Genomic DNA, 24,125 nt, shown 5'->3' on the forward strand with positions numbered 1-24,125 from the left:
ACATACACATACGGCAGACCCGGACGTTTGTATGGACACTTCCAGAAACACAAGACGTCTGAGTTCTGAACACACAAGATCAATTTCCAGGCCACCAGCAATGAACACTCACAGCCTAAAGCTGAAGAAACGACCTGCACTTCACTGTTTTAACACCATTATAGATGCTGATATGGTTTAATACTGAAGAGCTGCAGAACGCTCATGATGGATTCAAATTTCTGCCTTCCAATCCGTCCCAGCATGGATCAACATTAATGCTTCTTCTCACAACTTTATTCATTACTCAAATAATCATATTAATAAAGTCAACACATTGCCTGATATAAGAATGTTCAGTGCATTTGCCGGTCTCTTTGTAACTATTTTCAGGAGCCACCAAACTAGGTCAGAGGTCACGGAGACCTCGAGTGGAACTGAAGCGCTTGATGATTGAAAACAACTGTACAACTGTTTTCCTATGTGTATTGCTATGTATTAATTCTGTTTAACGTGATTCTACTTTTTATTCAAGGTAGACTTTGTATAGTAAGGATATAACTGCCTGAAGCAGGGCTTTACATTAACACACGCCAACCCGCCAAAAGCTGTGGCGGGTAATGCAGACACTCCTACTAGCCACTTTGGCTGGTTGAAAATAATTTTTCCAGATAATAATTCTTAAAAGCAGCGTTCGACAACAAGGATGGTCTAATATGCATGCAAAGGCGATCTTAGAATTGAGAAGCAGCTCAACTGACAAAAATAATTGTGTTCGCAACTTCACGCGAGCAAAGCAGGTGAATACCGAATGAGAGGATAATCACTCGCGCTATGTGTATAAAATATATTTTCCCAACAATAAAATTGTGGCTAGTGAAAATGGCAAGTGGCTAGTAATGTTGGAAAACTACTAGCCACAGTGGCCGGTGATTAAAAAAGTTAATGTCAAGCAGTTTTGATAAAGACGGTAAAAAAACAGATTCTACTTTAAGTGTGTGTGTTCTGTTTGATTGTGGAACCGTTTAACAGGTCTGGAGTCAGCTCTAAACAGTCAAGTGGATGTCTGACGTCTATATGCTTGAGGAATTGTTCAGAATTGACCTATATGTATGACGCAGTTAATGACGTGATGTGAGAGTATAATTGATGTTGATTTGTGATTGTAAGCAGATCGGCCTATAGGAACTCATTGCGAGTGTTGAAGCTGGCTTCTGCTGATGAAACTGCAAACTATCTTCAGTAAACTCAGAATCTCTGACTCCGGCTCTTCTTCATCTGACAGACTGCTCATTCTTTGGGTTAAAACTGTAAATAATCCCAACCAGGGGCTCCGCTAGGGGGTGGGGGGAAGTTAGGAAGATTCTAAGTGCCCATACATTTAGAGGGGCCCCAGAGACACTATCAAGGGCCCTCACCAATTCCATCCCCAAACACCCCCCCCCCCCCCTCTTCACTTTAAGCCGCAATACCCCCCGCCCCTGCTATTTACTTTCAGCCGAGATACCAACTCACCCCCCCCCCTCTTCACTTTCAGCCGCGATACCAATACCCAGCAACCCCCCCCCCCTTTACTTTCAGCCGCGATACCAATACCCAGCAACCCCCCCCTCTTTACTTTCAGCCGCGATACCAATACCCAGCAACCCCCCCCCTCTTTACTTTCAGCCGCGATATCAATACCCAGCAACCCTCCCCCCTCTTTACTTTCAGCCGCGATATCAACTACCAACCCTGCCCCCCCCTCTTCAATATCAGCTTGTCATGGGGCCCATGGTGGCCAGACACGCCCCATGATCCCTACACTTGATTCTGATTGGCTGTTGAGCACTCTGAGGCGTTTGGGTGTTGTCAGATAAATGCACAACTATAGACACCTGTCTATGACACGTCATTCAAATGACCTGCAGAAGTAATAATTCATTCATTATCCTTTAGCTTAGTCTCTTTATTCATCAGGGGTCACCACAGTGGAATGAACCGCCAACTATTCCAGCATATGTTTTACACACCGGATGCCCTTTCAGCTGCAACCCAGTACTGGGAAACACCCATACACACTCATTCTGACACACACACACACACTCACACACACTACGGCCAATTTAGTTAATCAATTCCCCTATAGCGCATGTGTTTGGACTGTGGGGGAAACCCACACCAACACGGGGAGAACATGCAAACTCCACACAGAAACACCAACTGACCCAGCCGGGACTCGAACTAGTGACCTTCTTGCTGTGAGGAGACAGTGCTAACCACTGAGTTGCGGTGCGGCCCAGAAGTGATAATAGGAATCATAAATAAACACACACTACAAGTATCTATGGCAGCTGACTGAATCTGTGCTGTGAGATCCGCCTGAAACATCTAGAACACAGGTATCACTGGATTCCAGGAGGGCCGCAGCTGTAATCAAGGTGTTCAAGACTACTAGACACTATTAAGCAGGTGTTGGAGGTGGTTGGAGATAAACCATGCAGAGCTGCGGCCCCCTAGGAATTGAGATTGAGACCACTGATCTAGAACATACTGAAGGTAAAACTGTGAAAAAAAGAAGATGACACACACACACACACACAAACACACACACACACACACACACACACACACAGCAGCCACTAGAGGGCAGAGAAACCCTCTCGACAAACTCTCACAGTCTAGAGCTCCTGTTTACTGCACTTTCATAAGAGTGTGTGTGTGTGTGTGTGTGTGTGTGTGTGTGTGTGTGTGTGTGTGTGACGCAGATTCATGAATGACGTGTTATGACATGCAGAGCAGAATGTGAAAAACAAAACAAGAGAATGTCAGGAATTCCTCAACACACACACACGGTGCACATAAGCACTCACGCAGATACACACGCATGCAGAGATATACAAATGCAGAGATACACAAACACAGACAGATGCAGATACACACTCACAAATGCAGATATGCACACACAAACAAACAAAGAGACACACACACAGAGAGACAAATGCAGATATTCGACTTGTCATTTTACAGTTTTGTCGCGTAACAATTTGCGATTTTAAAGGGTAACTACTAGTATATAATATTGACAACAGAAGACAGACTCCGGTTTAAAACAAGCATGCACGAATGTGACAATCAGAAATAATGGCTGATTGATGTTTAAAGGAACCTATTAAATGTAAAGTAATAAACCAGTAAAGAAAGTAAGTTAAAAAGCTGTCTTTCCATGTATGCACAGGCCCTATTGAGTTCACTTAAATAAAAGTGAACTAAATTGTTGTAACTCTCTTGATTGACTCTTTATTTCAGTATTAAAATGATTATAGAAGCTACATATTGACATACATACAGCCAATCACCAAGACTACTGGGGGGGGGGGGGGGGATTGGCACTATTAGCTAAACATAAATCATTAAATAGGATTAGACTATTAGCAACTCATTTTAAAACAAATAAATTTGTTTAATTTATTTATTTTTAATGGGTTGTTTTCCCAAAAAAAAGAATATTGTCATCATTTACTCGATCTTTACTTGTTCCAAACAGGTTTGTCTTTATTTCCTCCTGTTGAACACAAAAGAAGATATTTTGAAGAAAGCTGGAAACCGGTAACCATTGACTTACATTGACAAAGTATTTATTTTTCCTTTCGTTGTGGGAAAAAAATATTATATATATATATATATATATATCTAATGAATCAAAGAAACATTGACTTTCGTCGTTTCTTTGCCTACTTTCATTTAAAATTTGGGTCGGGTGTAATAGTACACCACTTTGTTTTTTAGGACTACACCACTGGTTGATAATAACATCATGTTAGGTAAATGAATACTCATTTATTTCAAATGTAATGTTTGAGTTGCGTTTTGAAATGGGATCAATTTAATGTTTAATTGAATTATATTGAATAGATGATCTTAGTTCAATGAACAAAGTATCTTTGACTTGTTAGTGTTGCATCCGAGCATTTGAAATAAAGAGTTTTGCAAAAATGTGCAATTTTGGCATGGTTGTGAATTTTGTGTCTAGAGTTTTGAAAATTGACACCAGAGTTCTGACATTTGTGAAACGATTGTAAAAAACTGTAATAAGAAGAGGTAAAAAGAATAAACCACAGAAGGAGAAAGTGCTGAACTACTGAAATGTGTTTAATACTCTATATAAAGTCTGCTCAGTTGCATTGCTCAGCTGTGAGTTTCAACAGAGTGTCAAAATCTTGATGCTTTTGTGGGTCTCGTCTATCAAATCTGAGCTTTATTCTGTATTCTCTATTGGATTCGGTTCAGGTGATTGGCTGGGCCATTCTACAGCTTGATTTTCTTTCTCTGAAAGCCTCAGAGTCTCCTTGGCTGTGTTTTGAACCATTATCTTGCTGAAATGTCCACCATGGCTTCATCTTCATCCTCCTGCTAATGTAGATGTTTGACTGAAGCAGCTGATATTCATTTACACCGAGAAAGGGCAGAGGGTTGCTGAAGAGCTACCGAGAGATTTCAGCTGCTGTCTGGAGTTTCACTGCTGAACTACACCTTCCTTTCTTCATGTGTTCAATACTTCAATCCCCACTAATTGCAAATTGCAAAATTGTCCGCAAAAGTCTGGGAATTACCACCATAAAATCAGTCATTCTTATTGCGAAAAATCACAAATAAAATCATGAAAAACTAGAGGGTCTGATATATATATATATATACAAACACACATGCAGAAACATGCACACACACACAAATGCAAAAACACACACACACGCACACACACACAAATACACAGACAGCAGTGAGTGTGTCTCACCTCCACCAGCTGCATGAGGTTGTTGAAATACTCCTCCTCATCGATGGACAGTTTCCCGCTGTGGTAAATAATGCGGTAATGCTCCACCTTGCCTTCGCAGCTTACACACAGTGTGTAGTCGCCGGGGTAGTTTGTGCTCTCGCGCACCAGAAACAAACCCGTTTCAGGCGGATACAGCAGACGCTCGGCCTGGTCACGCGAGATCTTACCGTGAAACCAGCTGAAAACACACCACATGAGAACCGCTGTTCAGTATGGCGTATTCTGTCCTTTACAGAGATGTATAGTAACGAAGTAGAACTACTTCACTACTGTACTTAAGTACTAAAAGGCAGTATCTGTACTTTACTGGAGTATTGTTTTTCTCTCCTACTTCCACTTTTACTTAAGTACATATTTTCGATGAGTTTAATACTTTTACTCCGATAGATTTTTTATGAGCTGCATCGTTACTCGTTACTAGAGGTGTCAAAATGGTCGATATCGGTTCAGTAATAGATCATAACGGGTTATTACGTACTGACGTCATTTATCTCCTATGTGCGGTGTCGCAATACTATGGCGAAGGACGGAGGCGCGAGGGCGAGTGAAGGCGGCACAGCACACGAGCCGCTATTTCACTACTACAGAGAAATGTTGTGAGACTCCATCTCTGCCACTCTCACTTTTCACATTTGACCCGCTGGCCTGTTTGTGAGGTAACTTTTCATCTCCTCTTGGCTGTTAAAGCGATACTTGTGGATCCAGACCTGGGCGTGTATGAGGTGCAAGTTTTCTCCACTGTGTCTATTATAGATTACCTGTGATAACCGCGTATTATACATACATAGACTGTAACCGCGGCTGTTCTTCCCGCCATCAGTGAACAACGCTTTCATTTCTAAAGCCGATAGCAGCCCTTTCTGTTCAGAAGGTGAAGACAATAATCAATCAAAGGGGTGTAAGACCTCGCCTGTCAGCGTTTAAAAAGCAGGCGAGAGAATATTTACATTAGTTTATTTGCTATAAATGCTCATGCTGTCTTCTGTGCATGAGTTTTGTTTGATACATTCAGAAAGAGTGTTTTCTTTGAGCGGGTCAAATTAAGGGTACAGTTCATATATCTTACTGCTGTATTAAAGGACACAATGTTATTACAAGTAACCATTTAACTGTCACACCAAGAAAAAAACCAATAGAATTTTTTTATTTATTGCATTTAACTCCTAATGTCGCTAGTTAACACAATCAATACATTTTCCCCCAACACATCCCATAATTTCTAAAATATCAGCCTCTACCAAATGTTTGAGATGTTGGTTTATGGTAAAAGTACCAGAATGAATAAAATATACTATAAAAATATGAAAAATATGAAGTTTAAGACCAATTTAATTAAAACATAATCAAAATGAAACATTTTTGAATACTAAATCATAGCCATAAGCCATAAAATATTTCAGATTTTCATTTAACACAGTAATATACAAGTTTTCTTTTTTTTACAATAAAATCTAAATCAAGTGAATTAGAACGTTCGTTTACAGCGTTCACAACCAGTAATTTGTGCTCCGAAAATGGGTTTCAATAGCGTTTTGAGTGGATTATGGACTGTTTTTGTGACACACAACTTTGAAAGGTGTGTGTTAAAGCTGTTATAATCTGTCAGATCTGTGGTTCAAGCGTGAGAGAAAAACAGTATTGTAAGTCATGTTTCTTTTCATTCTGCTTAATGACGTGCCCCCAAAAAAGAGATTTAAAATAAACAAAACAATATGATGTCTTTTCACTGCATTCTTTAATAACTACATTACACAATACTTGTACTTTTACTTTCAGTACTTGAGTAGTAAATTTTGAAATAAACTACTTGCAATACTTAAGTACAAAAAATGTTGAATACTTTAGTACTTCCACTTAAGTATAATGCTTAAAGAGCACTTTTACTTTTACTCAAGTCACTTTTTGATAGAGTACTTGTACTTTTACTTAAGTCTGGGTCTCTAGTACTTTATACATCTCTGGTCCTTTATACGTTCTGCATTTTCTATCACAATTAAGGTTCACATTTTCTGTCTGTCGTATTCCAATTTGCATATTCTATTTGTTCTATTTGCATATTCTTTTGTATTTAAGTTTTGCATATTTCTGTTTTGCATGTTCTATCTGTAATTTTTTCATTTTGCATATTCTATTTGCAGCATTTATGTTGTCATTTTCGACTTGTCATATTAACGTTTTGCATATTTTATTTGTATCATTTAAGTTTTGCATTTTCTATCTGTCGTATTTCTATTTTGCATTTTCTACTTCTTGTTTTGCATATTCTAATTGTCATTTTTCAGTTTTGCATATTCGACTTGTCGCATTTCCGTTTTGCATATTCGACTTGTATTTCCGTTTTGCATATTCGACTTGTCGTATTTCCGTTTTGCATTTTTGACATGTCGTATTTCAGTTTTGCATATTCGACTTGTCGTATTTCAGTTTTGCATTTTCGACTTGTCGTATTTCAGTTTTGCATTTTCGACTTGTCGTATTTCCGTTTTGTATATTCGACTTGTCGTATTTCAGTTTTGCATTTTCGACTTGTCGTATTTCAGTTTTGCATATTCGACTTGTCGTATTTCAGTTTTGCATATTCGACTTGTCGTATTTCAGTTTTGCATTTTCGACTTGTCGTATTTCAGTTTTGCATTTTCGACTTGTCGTATTTCAGTTTTGCATTTTCGACTTGTCGTATTTCCGTTTTGTATATTCGACTTGTCGTATTTCAGTTTTGCATTTTCGACTTGTCGTATTTCCGTTTTGCATTCCGTTTTTGAGTAGTATTTGCGCATGCTCGAGTGACGTCACTGTCACTGGACGATAGCTTCGCTGCGTTTGTTTGGAGTTCGCTGCGTTTGTTTGGAGTTTAGATTCGCAATTTACATTTTTATCATAAAATACCTCCTCATTCACTAAATATTTATCTCTCCTACTTGGGGTGAACAATCCCCTAACACACTCATACAAACAAATCTACTTTTAAACGTTCTGTCTCTCGAGCATCCGCTTGGTGTTTGTAGCTTTAGCCTGCTAGCACCGCTGGTCAGCTAAAGCTACCAACCTCTTTCACTCACTTATTTTTCTCACTTTCTGGCTTTGCTCTTCACCTTGTACAATGTCGCTTGCGTGTCTGTCCTTGAGTGCAGGAGAGGCATCGATGGAGGCGCTGGAGCTGGAGCTGGAAGCGGTGGAGTCCCAGATTCGCTCGCTGGAGACGAAGCGAGAGGGCATCAGGGCACTGCTCTTAACCCGTACTCGCTCGTCTGAGGTAAGTGTCCGATACAACGACAATCTCCCAGTTTCTTCAACCCCGCGTGTTTCTCTGTCCAGGCCCAGCGCACCGAGGACGCGGTGCACCCAGGCGTCGTTCACGCCGACTCCCGGCTACCACGGCCCCTGGGTGCAACCGCGTAAGGTGCTTGCCAGGTCCCGGGCAGAACGTCTCCTCCTCCGGTGTTCGAGATCCCCACGGAGAACCGCTTCGCCCCTCTCCGCGAGACGGGTCGCGATGTTGCCATCATTGGCGACTCAATCGTCCGCCACGTCCGCTCCACTTCCTCCAAAGGTAACAAAGTACGCACTTTCTGCTTCCCTGGTGCCCGAGTTAAGAATATTTCTGCACAGATACCTACTATCCTGAGCGCTGCCGAGAGCCTCGGTGCCGCCGTCCTCCACGTGGGGACGAACGACACCGGGCTCCGGCAGACGGAGATCCTGAAGAAGGACTTCAGGAGCCTGATCGAGACGGTTCGACGCGCTTCGCCCGCCACGCAGATCATCGTTTCTGGACCGCTTCCTACCTACCGCCGAGGCAATGAAAGGTTCAGTAGACTTTTTGCTCTGAATGAATGGCTATTAACATGGTGTGAAGAACAGAAATTGCTCTTTGCCAATAACTGGAATCTTTTCTGGGAGCGTCCTAGGCTTTTCCGCGCTGATGGGCTGCACCCCAGTCGAGCTGGAGCTGAACTCCTGTCGGACAACATCACCAGAATACTTCGCTCTATCTGACTAGTAAGTAAAAATTCACAAAATTCACAATTTAGCCACACAGACTCCTATTCGTCCCACATAAATAACAGTAATGCATACCTAGCTAACCCCATAGAGACTGTGTCTGTTCCTCGTATTATTAGATCAAGAAACAAACGTACTGTGTGCTCCAGAAATAATCTATTAAGAATTAAACCAGAAAAAACACTAAAAAGTGAAAATACAAATTTCATGAAGCTTGGTCTCCTAAACATCAGGTCACTAGCACCTAAAGCACTTATCATAAATGAAATAATAACAGATAACAATCTTAATGCACTCTGTCTTACTGAAACCTGGCTGAAACAAAATGACTATATTAGTTTAAATGAGGCAACTCCTCCAGGATTCTTATATAAACATGAGGCTCGTCAAACTGGTCGTGGTGGTGGAGTCGCGTCAATCTTTAGTGATATTCTTAATGTTAATCAGAGAAACGGACTTATGTTTAGCTCCTTTGAAGTACTAGCGCTTAATGTTGTCCTTCCAAACACTATGCAAAAACCTATGTTATCTCTCGCTCTAATCACCATATATAGACCTCCAGGACCCTATGTCAATTTTCTAAAAGAGTTTTCTGATTTTATCTCTGACTTACTAGTTAAAACTGATAAAATACTAATTGTAGGAGACTTTAACATCCACATAGATGACGCTAACGACACATTAGGGCTCGCGTTTACGGACTTGCTGGTCTCACTAGGAATAAAGCAAAATGTTATTGGTCCAACTCATCGCCTAAAGCATACACTAGATCTAATTCTGTCTTATGGAATTGAGGTCACTAATGTAGACATTATACCACAAAGTGATGATATTACAGACCACTACCTCTTACTATATAAGCTGTGTTTACCTGAAATTAGCAGATCCGCTCCGATATATCGTCCTAGTAGAACTATTGTTCCGTCCACTAAAGATGAATTTATAAATAACTTACCTGATCTTTCTCTACTTCAAAATGCACCCGCAAACGCAAATGACCTTGATGTAGTAACCAGCAGGATGCCATCTTTACTAGCACTCTAAATACTGTGGCACCCATCAAACTAAAAAAGGCTAGAGAGAATAAAACTACACCGTGGTATAATAGTCATACCCGCGCTCTCAAAACAGCAACCCGTGCCCTGGAACGTAAATGGAAAAAAACTAATTTAGAAGTCTTCAGAATTGCATACAAAGACAGTATGTCCAGCTATAGGAGGGCTTTAAAATCTGCCAGGGCTGAGCACCTCCGCAAACTGATAGAAAATAATCATAACAATCCTAGATTCTTATTTAACACCATTGCTAAATTAACAAATAATCGGTCATCTTTGGAACAAAACGTTCCACCGCAAATTAGTAGTGATGACTTCATGAATTTTTTCAGTGATAAAATAGAAGGCTTTAGACAGAAAATAGGAGATATTAAACTTTCTGCACCGCCTTATACTTCAGATCCAGTAAACACGCCACTGAATCTAAATAACCTACAGTGCTTTAAAATCATAGAACAGGAAGAGCTAGACAAAATTATAAATAGCTCTAAATCAGCTACGTGTATATTGGACCCAATTCCAACAAAGTTACTGAAAGAATTGCTACCTGTTATAGGAGAACCTCTTCTTAACATTATCAACTCTTCTTTATCTTAGGCCATGTTCCAAATCCCTACAAGTTAGCTGTTATTAAACCTATTATTAAGAAACCACAACTGGAACCCAGCAACTGAGCTAATTATAGGCCTATTTCAAACCTTCCATTTATATCTAAAATACTAGAAAAGGTTGTTTCTGCTCAATTATGCTCCTTTCTGCAGACCAACAATGTTTTTGAAGTGTTTCAGTCAGGTTTCAGAGCTCATCACAGTACAGAAACTGCATTAGTGAAAATAACCAACGATTTACTCTTAGCTGCTGACCAAGGGTGCATCTCGCTATTAGTTCTACTCGATCTTAGTGCGGCATTTGACACCATTGACCATGGTATCCTTATTAATCGCTTAAAGTCTACAGGTGTCCAGGGACATGCCCTACAATGGTTTAAGTCATACTTATCTGACCGTTACCAGTTTGTAAATATAAATGGACAGCCTTCACAAATCAGCCCAGTAAAATACGGGGTGCCTCAAGGATCAGTTTTAGGCCCTTTACTGTTTACAATATACATGCTACCCCTGGGAGACATTATTAGAAGACATGGGATCAGCTTTCACTGCTATGCAGATGATACTCAATTATATATTTCAACTAAACCTGACGAGACGTCTAATCTGTCCAAGCTAACTGAGTGTATTAAAGATGTTAAAGACTGGATGACCAACAATTATCTTCTCTTAAACTCAGACAAAACAGAATTATTACTTATTGGGCCTAAATCCTGTACACAGCAGATCTCACAACTCGACCTACAATTAGAGGGATACAAAGTTAGCGTTAGCTCTACTATAAACGATCTGGGTGTCATATTAGACAGCAATTTAACTTTTAAAAATCATATTTCCCATGTCACAAAAACTGCTTTCTTTCATCTGAGAAATCTCGCTAAGTTACGAAGTATGCTATCCATCTCAGATGCAGAAAAGCTAGTCCATGCTTTTATGACTTCTAGGCTGGACTACTGTAATGCTCTGTTTGCTGGCTGCCCAGCATCCTCTATTAACAAACTTCAATTAGTACAAAATGCAGCTGCCAGAGTTCTAACCAGGTCTAGAAAATTTGATCACATCACCCCAATTTTATCCTCCTTACACTGGCTGCCTGTTAAGTTTCGTATTGAATTTAAAATATTGCTTCTTACATATAAAGCTCTAAATAATCTAGCTCCTGCTTATCTAACCAATCTTCTGTCTCGCTACAATCCAACTCGCTCTTTAAGATCTCAAAACTCAGGGCTTCTGGTAGTACCTAGAATAGCAAAGTCGAGTAAAGGAGGTCGAGCCTTCTCATTTATAGCTCCTAAACTCTGGAATAGCCTTCCTGATAACGTCCGAGGCTCAGACACACTCTCCCAATTCAAAACTAGATTAAAGACCTATCTGTTCAGTAAAGCATACACTTAGTGCACCACTTGGGGGCTTCCACACAGGTTATGCATCTTGTTGATATACACTGTGAACATCAGCTACACTAATTATTCTCTTTATTCTCTATTTCCACCTGGGGATACTCCTCCCGAGGCCCTCAGACTATGCAGAGTCACTGATTCGATCCAAGACCAACGACGAGATGATCCCAAGGTTTCCATATCCTGGACCTGGCCGTATCCTGAGCAGCTGCTGTGGTGGTCATGGAAGAGTGGAGAACATGAGACTGATTCCTGTGACGCTCCAGGGACAGACGAGTCTTCGCTGAGGCCAGCTTCCAGCCTCCACCACTGAGACTGCAGCTCTGCACAAGACGTTTGGCCAGTGGAGAAATTAAAATGATCGTGCCCAACTTCCGCCTTTAGTGAAGTTTTTTTTCCCTCTCCGCTGTCGCCACTGGCTTGCATGGTTCAGGATCTGTAGAGCTGCGCATCGATGGATTTGCTCTTCAATATTTGGACTCTCAGTAGTGATTATTAAACCACACTGAACTGAGCTCAACTGAACTGAACTTAAACACTACAAACTGAACTACACTGTTCCTATTTACTGTGACCTTTTATGTGAAGCTGCTTTGACACAATCTACACTGTATAAGCGCTATACAAATAAAGGGGAATTGAATTGAATTGAATTGCATATTCGACTTGTCGTATTTCAGTTTTGCAAATTTTACTTGTCGCATTTCCGTTTTGCATATTCGACATGTCGTATTTCCGTTTTGCATATTCGACTTGTCGTATTTCTGTTTTGCATATTGTATTCGCCATATTTCTGATTTGCATATTCTTTCCGTTTTGCATATTCTATTAGTCATATTATATTTGCCATTTGCATATTCTATTTGTCGTATCTCTGTTTAGCATATTCTATTAGTCATATTATATTTGCCATTTGCATATTCTATTTGTCGTATCTCTGTTTAGCATATTCTATTTGTCGTATTTCCGTTTTGCATATTCTATTTGTCGTATTTCTGTTTTGCATATTGTATTGGCCATATTTCCATTTTGCATATTCTATTTGTCGTATTTCCGTTTTGCATATTCTGTTTGTCACATTTCTGTTTTGCATATTCTGTTTGTCACATTTCTGTTTTGCATATTCTATTAGTCATATTCTATTTGCCATTTGCAGGTTCTATTTGTCATATTTCCATTTTGCATATTCCATTTGCCATATTTCTGTTTGCCATATTCTACTTGCTTCCATTTTGAATATTTCTTATGTAGCATTTACATTTTACATATTTTATCTGAGACATTTAAATTTATGTTTTGCATTATTCATATTTGTCATATTTCAGATGTGTGAGCAGCACAGTTCCTCCTCCTCAGAGTAATGAGTGTCTGAACTTACGGCATCAGGCTTAGTTTTCCTCCAGACTTTACTCCTTCCCTCTTCTGGACGTAGTTTGCTGGAATCATTCCCTCGCGGCCAATCGCATTCTTTGCTTTATACCAGTTTGGGTCCTGAATTGAGCAAAACAGCAATCAATAACCAATCAACCAATCAACCAATCATCTACCACACAATTGCATAAATAAATCAACCAATCAAATCAATCAAACAAACAATCAATCTAATGCAAACAAACAAAAATCAATCAACCAAATAAACAACCAAATTAAATCATATAACAATTGATCAACCAATGAATCTACAATCAAATTGTTCAATTAGTAAACCAACCGATCAAATCAATCAATCAACCAGCCAATCAACCAACCAGTAAATAATTCAGTCAATTAGGCAGCTAACCAACTAACCAATCAGCCAGTCTGCCAGCCAACCAATCAGCCAACCAGTCAAACAACCAATCAGCCAGCCAGTCAACCAAACAACCAACCAATCAGCCAGTCAATCAACTAACCAGTAAATCAATCAATTACCCAGCTAGCCAACCAGCCAACAAATCAATCAATCAATCAATCAATCAATCATTCAGCCATCTAACCAACTAATCAATAAGCCAATTAGTAAATCCATCAATCAATAAGCCAGCCGACCAACCAATCAACAAACTGGTTGGCCAACTAGTAAATCAAATCAATCAGCCAGCCAACCATCCAGTTATCAACCAACCAATCAATCAATAAGCCAACCAGTTAACCAGTAAATCAATCAATCAGCCAGCCAACCATCCAGCTAATCAACCAACATGACAGCCAGCCAACCAGTCAATTAATCAATCAGCCAAACAAATTAATCAACCAGCAATCAATCAAATAAATCAAAGTATCAAAATCAACCAACCAAACAAAATCAATTAGCAATCAATCAATCAATCAACCAACCAAGTGAATCCATCAACAATCAATTAATCAATCAATCAAAAACAACCATTAAAAATGTATCATCCAACCAACCAAATCAATTAAACAGCCAACTAACCAATAAATTAAACAAATAATCAATCAATCAAATATATTAGTCAACCAATCAACCAAAAGTCAATTCACCAACCAAATCAACCAAGCAAAAAACTATCAACAATCAATCAATCAATCAATAAAATCAATCAATCAATCAAATCAAATCAAATGGTTAATTTTCCCTTAAATAAAAACATTAATATTCTTTATTTCACACCATTTAAATTGAAAAATACTTGAAGAAATAAAGAAACAGCAGAGCAGATTACACAAGTGTTGATATCGACAGATCACGTGATCTGATGAAAGGCTACTGATTGGCCGTTACCTTGGTTACACCGATGATGGTCAGCAGGTCTCCTTTGCAGAAGGGCAGGTCCTGATCGGTGCTGCCCTGGAAATTATATTTGGCCACACATTCAGTGCCGGACGGCCACGAGTCCTGAACACACAGCAGACCATTAACACATGCAAATAAATACAATAAACATACCATCAATTAACTACAATGAAACTAATAAACTAATCAAAATAAAAGAATAACATTATTTATTAGTGCTGAGGAAAATAAATAAATAAATAAAAGTTTGTGTTGACAATTTAAGTCTATATTTATTATGTAAATATAAATACACACAGACATGCATATATTTGAGAAAAAGTTTATTTATATTTAGATAAAATAATATGTGTGTATAGAAATTATATACAGATATAACTATGTATGTTTGTATAGGGTAGTGTATAGGGTGTGTGTATCACATATACATAATATATATAATAACACTCGTATATTAAGTCAAAACAAACTTTTATTTTGGACGTGATTAATCTTTGCCCAGCACTGTTATTTATGCAAAATATATACATTTTAAACGGATTAAACAAATGCACCTCATGTGATTTTAGGTTAGTTAAAAAAGTATGTAATATAAATAATTAACCCTGAATATGGTTCATTTAACTTTTGTAAAGTAAAGCATCATGGTACTAATGTGAAATAAATAAAACACACACACAACCCCACAAAAATCTCAATTTACCTGATCCAAAATATAAACAGTTTATTAAAATAAGACAATAATAAATCTGTTAAAAGAGTAATGTGATGAAAATTAATAATCAATCACACATTAAAAATAATAATAAATGAACAAAAGGGAGAAATTATGTTTTCAAATAAATACAATAAGATAATTAATTAAATAAATAACAAATATATATACACACTGGCCACTTTATTAGGTACATCTAGTATTAGTTGTACTAAGCTGCTGGAAATATTCCTCAGAGATTTTGCTCCATATTGACATGATAGCATCACACAGTTGCTGCAGATTTGTCGGCTGCACATCCATGATGCCAATCTCCCGTTCCACCACATCCCAAAGGTGCTCTACTGGATTGAGCTCTGGTGACTGTGGAGGCCATTTGAGTACAGTGAACTCAATGTCATGTTCAAGAAACCAGTCTGAGATGATTGGTGCTTTATGACATGGTGCGTTATCCTGCTGGAAGTAGCCATCAGAAGATGGAGACCCTGTGCTCATAAAGGGATGGACATGGTCAGCAACAATACTCAGGTAGGCTGTGGCGTTGACACCAGGCTCAATTGGTACTAATGGACCCAAAGAAAATCTCCCCCACACCATTACACCACCACCAGCAGCCTGAACTGCTGATACAAGGCAGGATGGATCCATGCTTTCATGTTGTTGAGGCCAAATTGTGAGCCGAGCATCCGAATGTGGCAGCAGAAATGGAGACTCATCAGACCAGGCAACGTTTCTCCAATCTTCTATTGTCCAGTTTTGGTGAGCCTGTGTGAATTGTAGCCTCAGTTTCCTGTTCTTAGCTGACAGGAGTGGCAACTGCCGCTCACTGGATATTTCCTCTTTGTCGGACCATTCTCTGTAAACCCTAGAGATGGTTGTGCGTGAAAATCCCAGTAAATCAGCAGTTTCTGAAATACTCAGAGCAGCCCGTCTGGCAGCAACAACCATGCCACATTCAAAGTCCCTTAAATCCCCTTTCTTCCCCATTCTGATGCTCGCTTTGACCTGCAGCAGATCCTCTTGACCATGTCTACATGCCTAAATGCAGTGAGCTGCTGCCATGTGATTGGCTGATTAGAAATTTGTGTTAACAAGCAGTCAGACAGGTGTACCTAATAAAGTGGCCAGTGAGTACATTTTCTATCTATCTATCTATATATATTTTTTTAATATGTACATAAATGTGTGCGCATGTGTGTGTACCTGTAGAGCAGACATGCTGAGTGATGCTGGAGTCTCTGAGTTTCACTGAAGAAAATCATCAGAGCTGAAAACACAAAACACACACACGTCAGTCAGAGCAGTGTGTGTGTGTGTGTGTGTGTGTGTGTGTGTGTGTGTGTTCTGATCAGATATTCTTAAGACTACACTCTTTACTGTCTTAACTATACTAAGAGTATAACGGCTAGAAGTCACTCTGTGTGTGTGTGTTTGATGTGATGTCCATCATGATGCCCTCAAACCACCAGGAAGTGAAAACAAGACAAGAACATGACACACACACTTTCCAGAGAACAGCAGAAGAAGAGAGAAAGAGTGTGTGTGGTTAACAGGTTGTGGTTTCTGAGGGTGAAAATTCTAAATCTGCTCCCTGATATGAAAAGAGTGCCCCCCCACACACACACACACACGAATACATTTAAAGACAGTTTAGACACACACAGTCCTGAATGCAATACACACATACATCTGAACACATTCATAGATACACACACTGACCTGAATGTATTCAAATTAACACAGCACACACACACCTAATGCATTCACACGCACACGCACACACACACACACATATATACATATATATATATATATATATATATATATATACACACGTTCCTAGACAGTTTTAGACACACACACAGTCCTGAATATACTCATAGACAGACAGACACACACACACACACACACCTGAATGCATTTAGACACACACACACACACAATTTAACACATTCATAGATACACACACACACTTGCGTGTATTCATATAAACAGATACACACACACACACACGCACACACACACACAATTTAACACATTCATAGATACACACACACACTTGCGTGTATTCATATAAACAGATACACACACACACACACGCACACACACAAACACAATTTAACACATTCATAGATACACACACACACTTGCGTGTATTCATATAAACAGATACACACACACACACACGCACACACACAAACACAATTTAACACATTCATAGATACACGCACACTTGCATGTATTCATATAAACAGATACACACACACACACACGCACGCACACACACAAACACAATATAACACATTCATAGATACACACACACTTGCATGTATTAATATAAACAGATATACACACACACACACACACCGCTCATTTCCCATCAATAATAAAGCATCACAATCACATGACCAGATGAGCATTTCATTCTCCGCTTCATGCAAACAGAGCTATTTATATCAGCGCAGCTTCCAGAGTGTGTCTGTGTGTGTGTGTGTGTGTGTGTGTGTGTGTGTGTGTGTGTGTGTGTGTGTGTGTGCATACATTACTGCATCACTGTGAACGAGAGAAAGAGGATTCCATAAATATAGACACGAGGAGAAAATCCGCTACTGAGCTGCGAAATAAAGATCCTGTGTGTGTGTGTGTGTGTGTGTATCAGAGCTTTACACACTCAGAATGAGAGAGAAATGGTAACAGTGAAGTGTTGAAATGCAGTCAGAGGCATTATTTTAGGATGCATTATGAAGATGATGTTGTTTTATTCTGATTGAGTTCTGTGTTCTAAAAGCCCCGCCTTCTTTACAGAAAAGAAGACTCTGATTGGCTGCCAGCTGAGCCAGTTTGCTGTGATTGGCCAAACAGTTCAATCATCTGAGGGGAATAGTTTGTAAAGGCTAGAAGGGATACAACAATAATTCAGATTTTTACAGTCCTGTTAGGGCTGGACAATATGACAAAAATTATATATATTTCAGTCTATATGAAATAAATCTGATATCGTTATGGACAATACTGAAAAGCCAGGAAAAAACTGCCAAGAACGAACACAATGGATGTCTGCACCTACAAATGTCTGCAAACTGAATTTGCAAAGTCTTTAATATCTCCATTTTAATACCTTTATTTTGTAAATAAAAACAGTAGAAAAAAATTATGTTCACTTTTTCTTTGTATTTAGCCTTTATAAACAAGAAATGTGAAATAAACTATCAAATAAATAAAACTCTCAAACTCAGCTTGTATGTACAGGTGAATTCAGAATTATTCACCCCCCTTTCAATTTTTTTTTTCTTAAAAATTTCCCAAATGATGTTTAACAGAGCAAGGAAATGTTCACAGTATGTCTGATAATATTCTTTTCTTCTGGAGAAAGTCTGATTTGTTTTATTTCGGCTAGAATAAAAGCAGTTTTTTTTTATTCATATATAATTAAATATATTATATATACTATAAGATATATAATATATATATAAAATATAAACATATAAATTGATTAATATATATATAGTATATATATATATATATATTATAATATATATTATATAGAGAGAGAGAGGAGAGAGAGAGAGAGAGAGGAGGAGAGAGAGAGAGAGAGAGAGAGAGAGAGAGAGAGAGAGAGAGAGAGAGAGAGAGAGAGAGAGAGAGAGAGAGAGAGAGAGAGAGAGAGGAGAGAGGAGAGAGAGAGAGAGAGAGAGAGAGAGAGAGAGAGAGAGAGAGAGGAGACAGCTAGTTTGTGGGGGTTAGCTTGACCAATGTGATTGTATATGCTGAATATTTAACAGTCCAAATGAGACCAAAATCTTACATTTATGACATCCACACATCATAAAAAAACATAGAAAAGTCTAAAAGAGCAGCGTTTCCTCTAGGATTTTTTCCAGCTGTGGTTGCAGACTCTTTTGGGAATTTTACACAGATCTACCAACTACCTGTGGCATTATTTCATTGACAAATGCCATGAGCGCAGTATTAAGACGAGATCGCATTTATGTAATGGTCTACGAGCATGTCAATCTCTGTGCTCGAGCGCCGATTTCCTCTGCTCGTGCACAAAACGTCTTGTGCGCTCTCATTTAATGTGTCTCATGTGCGCAAACATTTATTAGATTTGCTGGGAATATTTCTGAATGTCTCCAATAGACCTACAGAGCGGCATTAATGCGTCCTGAAGTAAAGTGAAACGGTTATAAACTCCAGCAAGATAAAGTCACTGTATACAGAACCACAGACCTTTATCTATTAATAAAATATAATTATACAAACTGTGTTCATCAGTACTGAAAGCTACGCCGTGTTTGCTGACCTCACGCATCACGCACCTGTCAGTCAGTCAGTCAGTCAGTCAGTCAGTCAGTACGTCACCTTAAAGGGTTAAACAAAGAACGCACAGCACTACTACGATTACAGAAGTTTGAGCTGTTATAATTTAATAATTTACCTACCTTTTAATACAGGGGTCAGTAACCTTATATATCTGCCAGTTGCTGCCCGCATCAAATTCAAAGCTCTGATGTTTGCTTACAAAGTGACCTCTAGCTGTGCTCCTTCGTATCTGCTCTCACTTCTGCAGATGTATGTGCCCTCCAGAAACTTGCGTTCTGTGAATGAACGTCGCCTCGTTGTTCCATCCCAAAGAGGGAAGAAATCACTTTCCTGAACTCTCACATTCAATCTGCCCAGTTGGTGGAATGAACTCCCTAACTACATCAGAACAGCAGAGTCACTTGCTGTCTTCAAGAAACCACTAAAAACTCAACTGTTTAGTCTCCACTTTCCTTCCTAATCTGCAATTGCCTCTCTGGCTATACCACTAACTGAGCCCTCTTTCTCTCTCTCTCTCTCTCTCTCTCTCTCTCTCTCTCTCTAAAAAAAAAAAAAAAAAAAATTTCTACTAATGTTTTGCTTCTTAGACTTTACACACCTGAAACTTGTCTATAGCACTTGTTCACTGCTGCTCTTTTAGTTGTGTAAATTGCTTCCTTGTCCTCATTTGTAAATCGCTTTGGATAAAAGCGTCTGCTAAATGACTAAATGTAAATGTAAAATGAGCAAAAAACAATGTACACACACAATGCACTTATCTACACACAACGCGTACACACATACCTAACATATAGAAACACAACGCACAGACATTCACACACACACACGCACGCACATAGAAAATGCACAAAAACACGCAGAAAGACAACAATACACAGACAGACACACACAAGCACAGACACACACACATATACACACACACACACACACAAAATGAGCAAAAAAACAATGTACACGCAATGGACCCATGCACACACAATACATACATACACGTACATTAACACATAGTGAACACAATGTACACACACACACACACACACACACACAAGCAGATAAGCATGAGCATGCTCACACACAAACAGACACACACAATGAGCAAACAAAAAGACACACAGATTCTTCTGAATTCTGAATTCTTAAGGAAACTAATCATATAAAATACTAAAATAATAATAATAATAATAATAATATTAATAATAATGATATTAATAATAGTAATAATACCAATAATATTAATAATAATAATAATAGTAATAATAATGATAATGATAATAACAATAACAATAATATTAATAATAATAACAACAATAATAATAATATTAATAATAATAAACAATGTTAATAACAACAACAACAACAACAACAACAACAACAACAACAACAACAATAATATTAATAATAAAAATAATAACAATAATATTAACAACAACAACAATAACAATAATAATAATAATAATATGAATAATAATAACAATAATAACATTAATAACATTAATAATAATAATAATAATAATAATAATAACAATATTAATAACAACAACAACATTAACAATAATAAAAACAACAACAATAATATGAATAATAATAATAATAATAATAATGATAATAATAACAATAATATGAATAATAATAATAATAATATGAATATGAATAATAATAATAATAATAACAACAACAATATAAATAACAACAACAACAATAATAATATTAATAATAAAAACAACAACAACAACAATAATAATGATAATATTATTAATAATAATAATAATAAAACACTGCAAATGGAGCTCAGCAGTGATCAGTCGGAGATGATTTGATTAATGTTGGTGCAGCTCTAATGTTGATCGGTAGCATTTTCCTAAGTTTAGCAAAAGCACGATCACCCTGAGAGTTGAGTTTTGACCTTGGAACAATCAACAATGATCTTCAGACCACAGAGCAGAGAGCAGGACGCAGGAAGAGCAGAGCCTGAACACATCTAAACACAGGCAGTGAACAACCAACAAGAGAGCTGAAGTTGAGCGTGATGGAACGTCAACCGTCACCTTTACTCTCAGTCAAGCTCAAGAAACTGTGCAAAAGATCCTGCACACACACACACACACACACACACACACACACACACACGCACACACGCACGCGCGCACGCGCGCGCACGCACGTACGTACGCACGCACGCACGCACGCACGCACGCACGCACGCACGCACGCACACCAAACCAGATAAACATCAGATGCACAGACTGCATTTTTAACTTTAAAACTGGGGCATCAAGGTTAGAGAAGAAAGGTAGAAGGTCAGAGAGAGAATCAGATAAAACACACACACACACACACACACACACGCGCACACGCACACGCACACGCACACACACACACACACACTAGTGGTGTAATGGATCACAAATCTCCCAGTTGGGATCACATTATGGTGTTTTAGTCCCAGTTGGACCATGTTTTGGATCAGCCAGAAAGGGAAGGAGACAAATGTCATGTGCTGTTCATTTATTACAGAAACAGCACTGCGAGACACTTTTGCTTTTAACAAACAGAACCGAGAAGCTGTAATTTTAATACAAATAAAAGAAGAAATAATCAGCTGAATAAAAATAAACTGATTCAGTGCTGTGAAAAACTCACTGTTACTACTACTGTTGCTGAGGACGCTGATGCTGCATTTACACTGCACTGTTCAAGTGAATCAATTCAAGTGAAATCACTTTCCCGAACTCTCACATTCAATCTGCCCAGTTGGTGGAATGAACTCCCTAACTACATCAGAACAGCAGAGTCACTTGCTGTCTTCAAGAAACGACTAAAAACTCAACTGTTTAGTCTCCACTTTCCTTCCTAATCTGCAACTGCCTCTCTGGCTATACCACTAACTGTACTCTCTCTCAAAAAAAAAACATACATTACTAATGCTTTGCTTCTTAGACTTTACACACCTGAAACTTGTCTATAGCACTTGTTCACTGCTGCTCTTATAGTTGTGTAAATTGCTTCCTTGTCCTCATTTGTAAATCGCTTTGGATAAAAGCGTCTGCTAAATGACTAAATGTAAATGTAATGATATTGGTTACATGGCAAACATTGCACTCTCTCTCTCTCGTTAACATGCTTAAATACCTGTGCTATATGCAGGGCTGGAGTGGGACTCCTTTTCAGCCATGGAGTTTCAAGCCTTAAACCGGCCCACCTCAGTTCATGACTATATTAAAATAAGGTCATTTCCAATTCAGTTTCTAATGACACTCTCACGTCTTTTCAAGGACACAGCTGCTTTAGAACTTCAAATATCTTTCGTAAATATGAAAAGATTAAAGGATAGCTAAATCTCCTACACTATTCTTTAAAACATCACCATTCCTTTCCTGCAATATCTGAATTTATATTCTGTGAAAAACTCTTTATATATATCCAGTCCTTTGTAACGGTGGTGACACAAAAAATAAAATATGTACACCTATATAAGTAACCCAAACAGTATTATATGTCTTAACACTAAAAATGAAAGAGGAAAAAAAAGCATTCTTTACTGTAACGCTCAGATTTGATTATCATCATTTGTTTTGTTTACAGAGTTTGAGGTTTACTGTATCATTATTATTCACCTTACAGATATTGATCAACTAAAAGCTTGCTTTGATTGTTCAGTGTTTACGCTTCACCACTGCACACACTTTGTAACATTTTATTTATCAAGTTTAAGAGTCTTGTGTTTAATTTATTATGATCAGATATTTAGTTTAAATATTTTTGTTTTTGACTATTAAAACTCTTTGCCTTAGTAATATTGGTAAATTAACATAAAGTGGTTAAAACAATCCTAATATTCCTAAATGTATTTGTGGTGGTGAGAGCGTGGCCGAACACCCGAAAGGGGGAGAGAGAGAGTGGAGACACCGGCGGCTGGTCAGTAGCCCAATCAGAAATAATTAATAACACCTGCTTTCTCTAGTGATTGGGCCGGAGAGACGCCTTCTTAAGGGACGAGAGAGAGACCAGTCGGGAGAGAGAGAGAACCCAGCAACAGCCACCACATTGGGGAGCTTGTGCTGAACCGTGTGACAGAATACAAATAAATCGTATTACGTACCTTAACGCCGACCCTGTCTTCTTCTTCCCTGACAAAGAACCTTGCTACAGTGGTGCCGAAACCCGGGAAGAAGAAGAGATCTCGCTGCCAAGATGACCACTCCGTCAACCAGTCCGTTTGCGGAAGTGATCCAGGCGCTCGCGGTCCTCCACCGTGAACAGCACCAGGAACTCCTGGATATCCGGGCGGAACAAGAAGAGCGGTTTAAAGTCCTGGTGGAGGCCCAGCGCGAGGACCGCGAGCTCGTCCGGAGTCTGCTGGACCGGGAGATCCAGCCCGCAGCAACATCGGCCACCCACCCTCCCATAACACTACACAAGATGGGGCCAACAGATGACCCGGAAGTTTTCCTCGACCTGTTCGAGAAAATGGCTAAAGCGTGTGGGTGGCAGCG

At 38.8% G+C, this 24,125-nt stretch overlaps 2 protein-coding genes across 3 annotated transcripts in view; one reads left to right on the plus strand and one right to left on the minus strand.

Annotated features, from left to right (window-relative positions):
- The window catches only part of LOC130246162 (tyrosine-protein kinase CSK), a 49,567-nt gene that overhangs the window by 16,494 nt on the left and 8,948 nt on the right, over window positions 1-24,125 (minus strand). The window contains exons 2-5 of the mRNA XM_056479055.1: window positions 16,513-16,576; window positions 14,583-14,696; window positions 13,239-13,351; window positions 4,754-4,973 (exon numbers count right to left, since the gene is read on the minus strand). Coding sequence (XP_056335030.1) covers window positions 4,754-4,973; window positions 13,239-13,351; window positions 14,583-14,696; window positions 16,513-16,527 — 462 coding nt within the window. The 5' untranslated portion in view covers window positions 16,528-16,576. The remainder of the gene's footprint in view (window positions 1-4,753; window positions 4,974-13,238; window positions 13,352-14,582; window positions 14,697-16,512; window positions 16,577-24,125) is intronic.
- On the plus strand, window positions 7,860-12,054 carry LOC130246163 (uncharacterized). 2 transcript variants are annotated; one of them, XM_056479057.1, is made up of 3 exons: window positions 7,860-8,345; window positions 8,405-8,794; window positions 11,981-12,054. In XM_056479057.1, the coding sequence occupies exons 1-2, from the start codon at window positions 7,896-7,898 to the stop codon at window positions 8,789-8,791; spliced, it is 837 nt and encodes a 278-aa protein (XP_056335032.1). In that variant the 5' UTR covers window positions 7,860-7,895; the 3' UTR covers window positions 8,792-8,794; window positions 11,981-12,054. The 2 variants fall into 2 exon arrangements, with proteins under 2 accessions (XP_056335032.1, XP_056335031.1); XM_056479056.1 differs by having other exon boundaries at window positions 11,973-12,049.

This window comes from Danio aesculapii, chromosome 18, assembly GCF_903798145.1.
Source record: "Danio aesculapii chromosome 18, fDanAes4.1, whole genome shotgun sequence".
NCBI classification, from domain to species: domain Eukaryota; kingdom Metazoa; phylum Chordata; class Actinopteri; order Cypriniformes; family Danionidae; genus Danio; species Danio aesculapii.

Excerpts from the sequence above, each read along its gene's own strand:
- LOC130246163 (XM_056479057.1), top strand. The coding sequence starts at position 7,896 with ATGTCGCTTGCGTGTCTGTCCTTGAGTGCAGGAGAGGCATCGATGGAG. Across the intron at positions 8,346-8,404 it reads CCGCTCCACTTCCTCCAAAG|ATACCTACTATCCTGAGCGC; the intron begins GTAACAAAGTAC and ends ATTTCTGCACAG.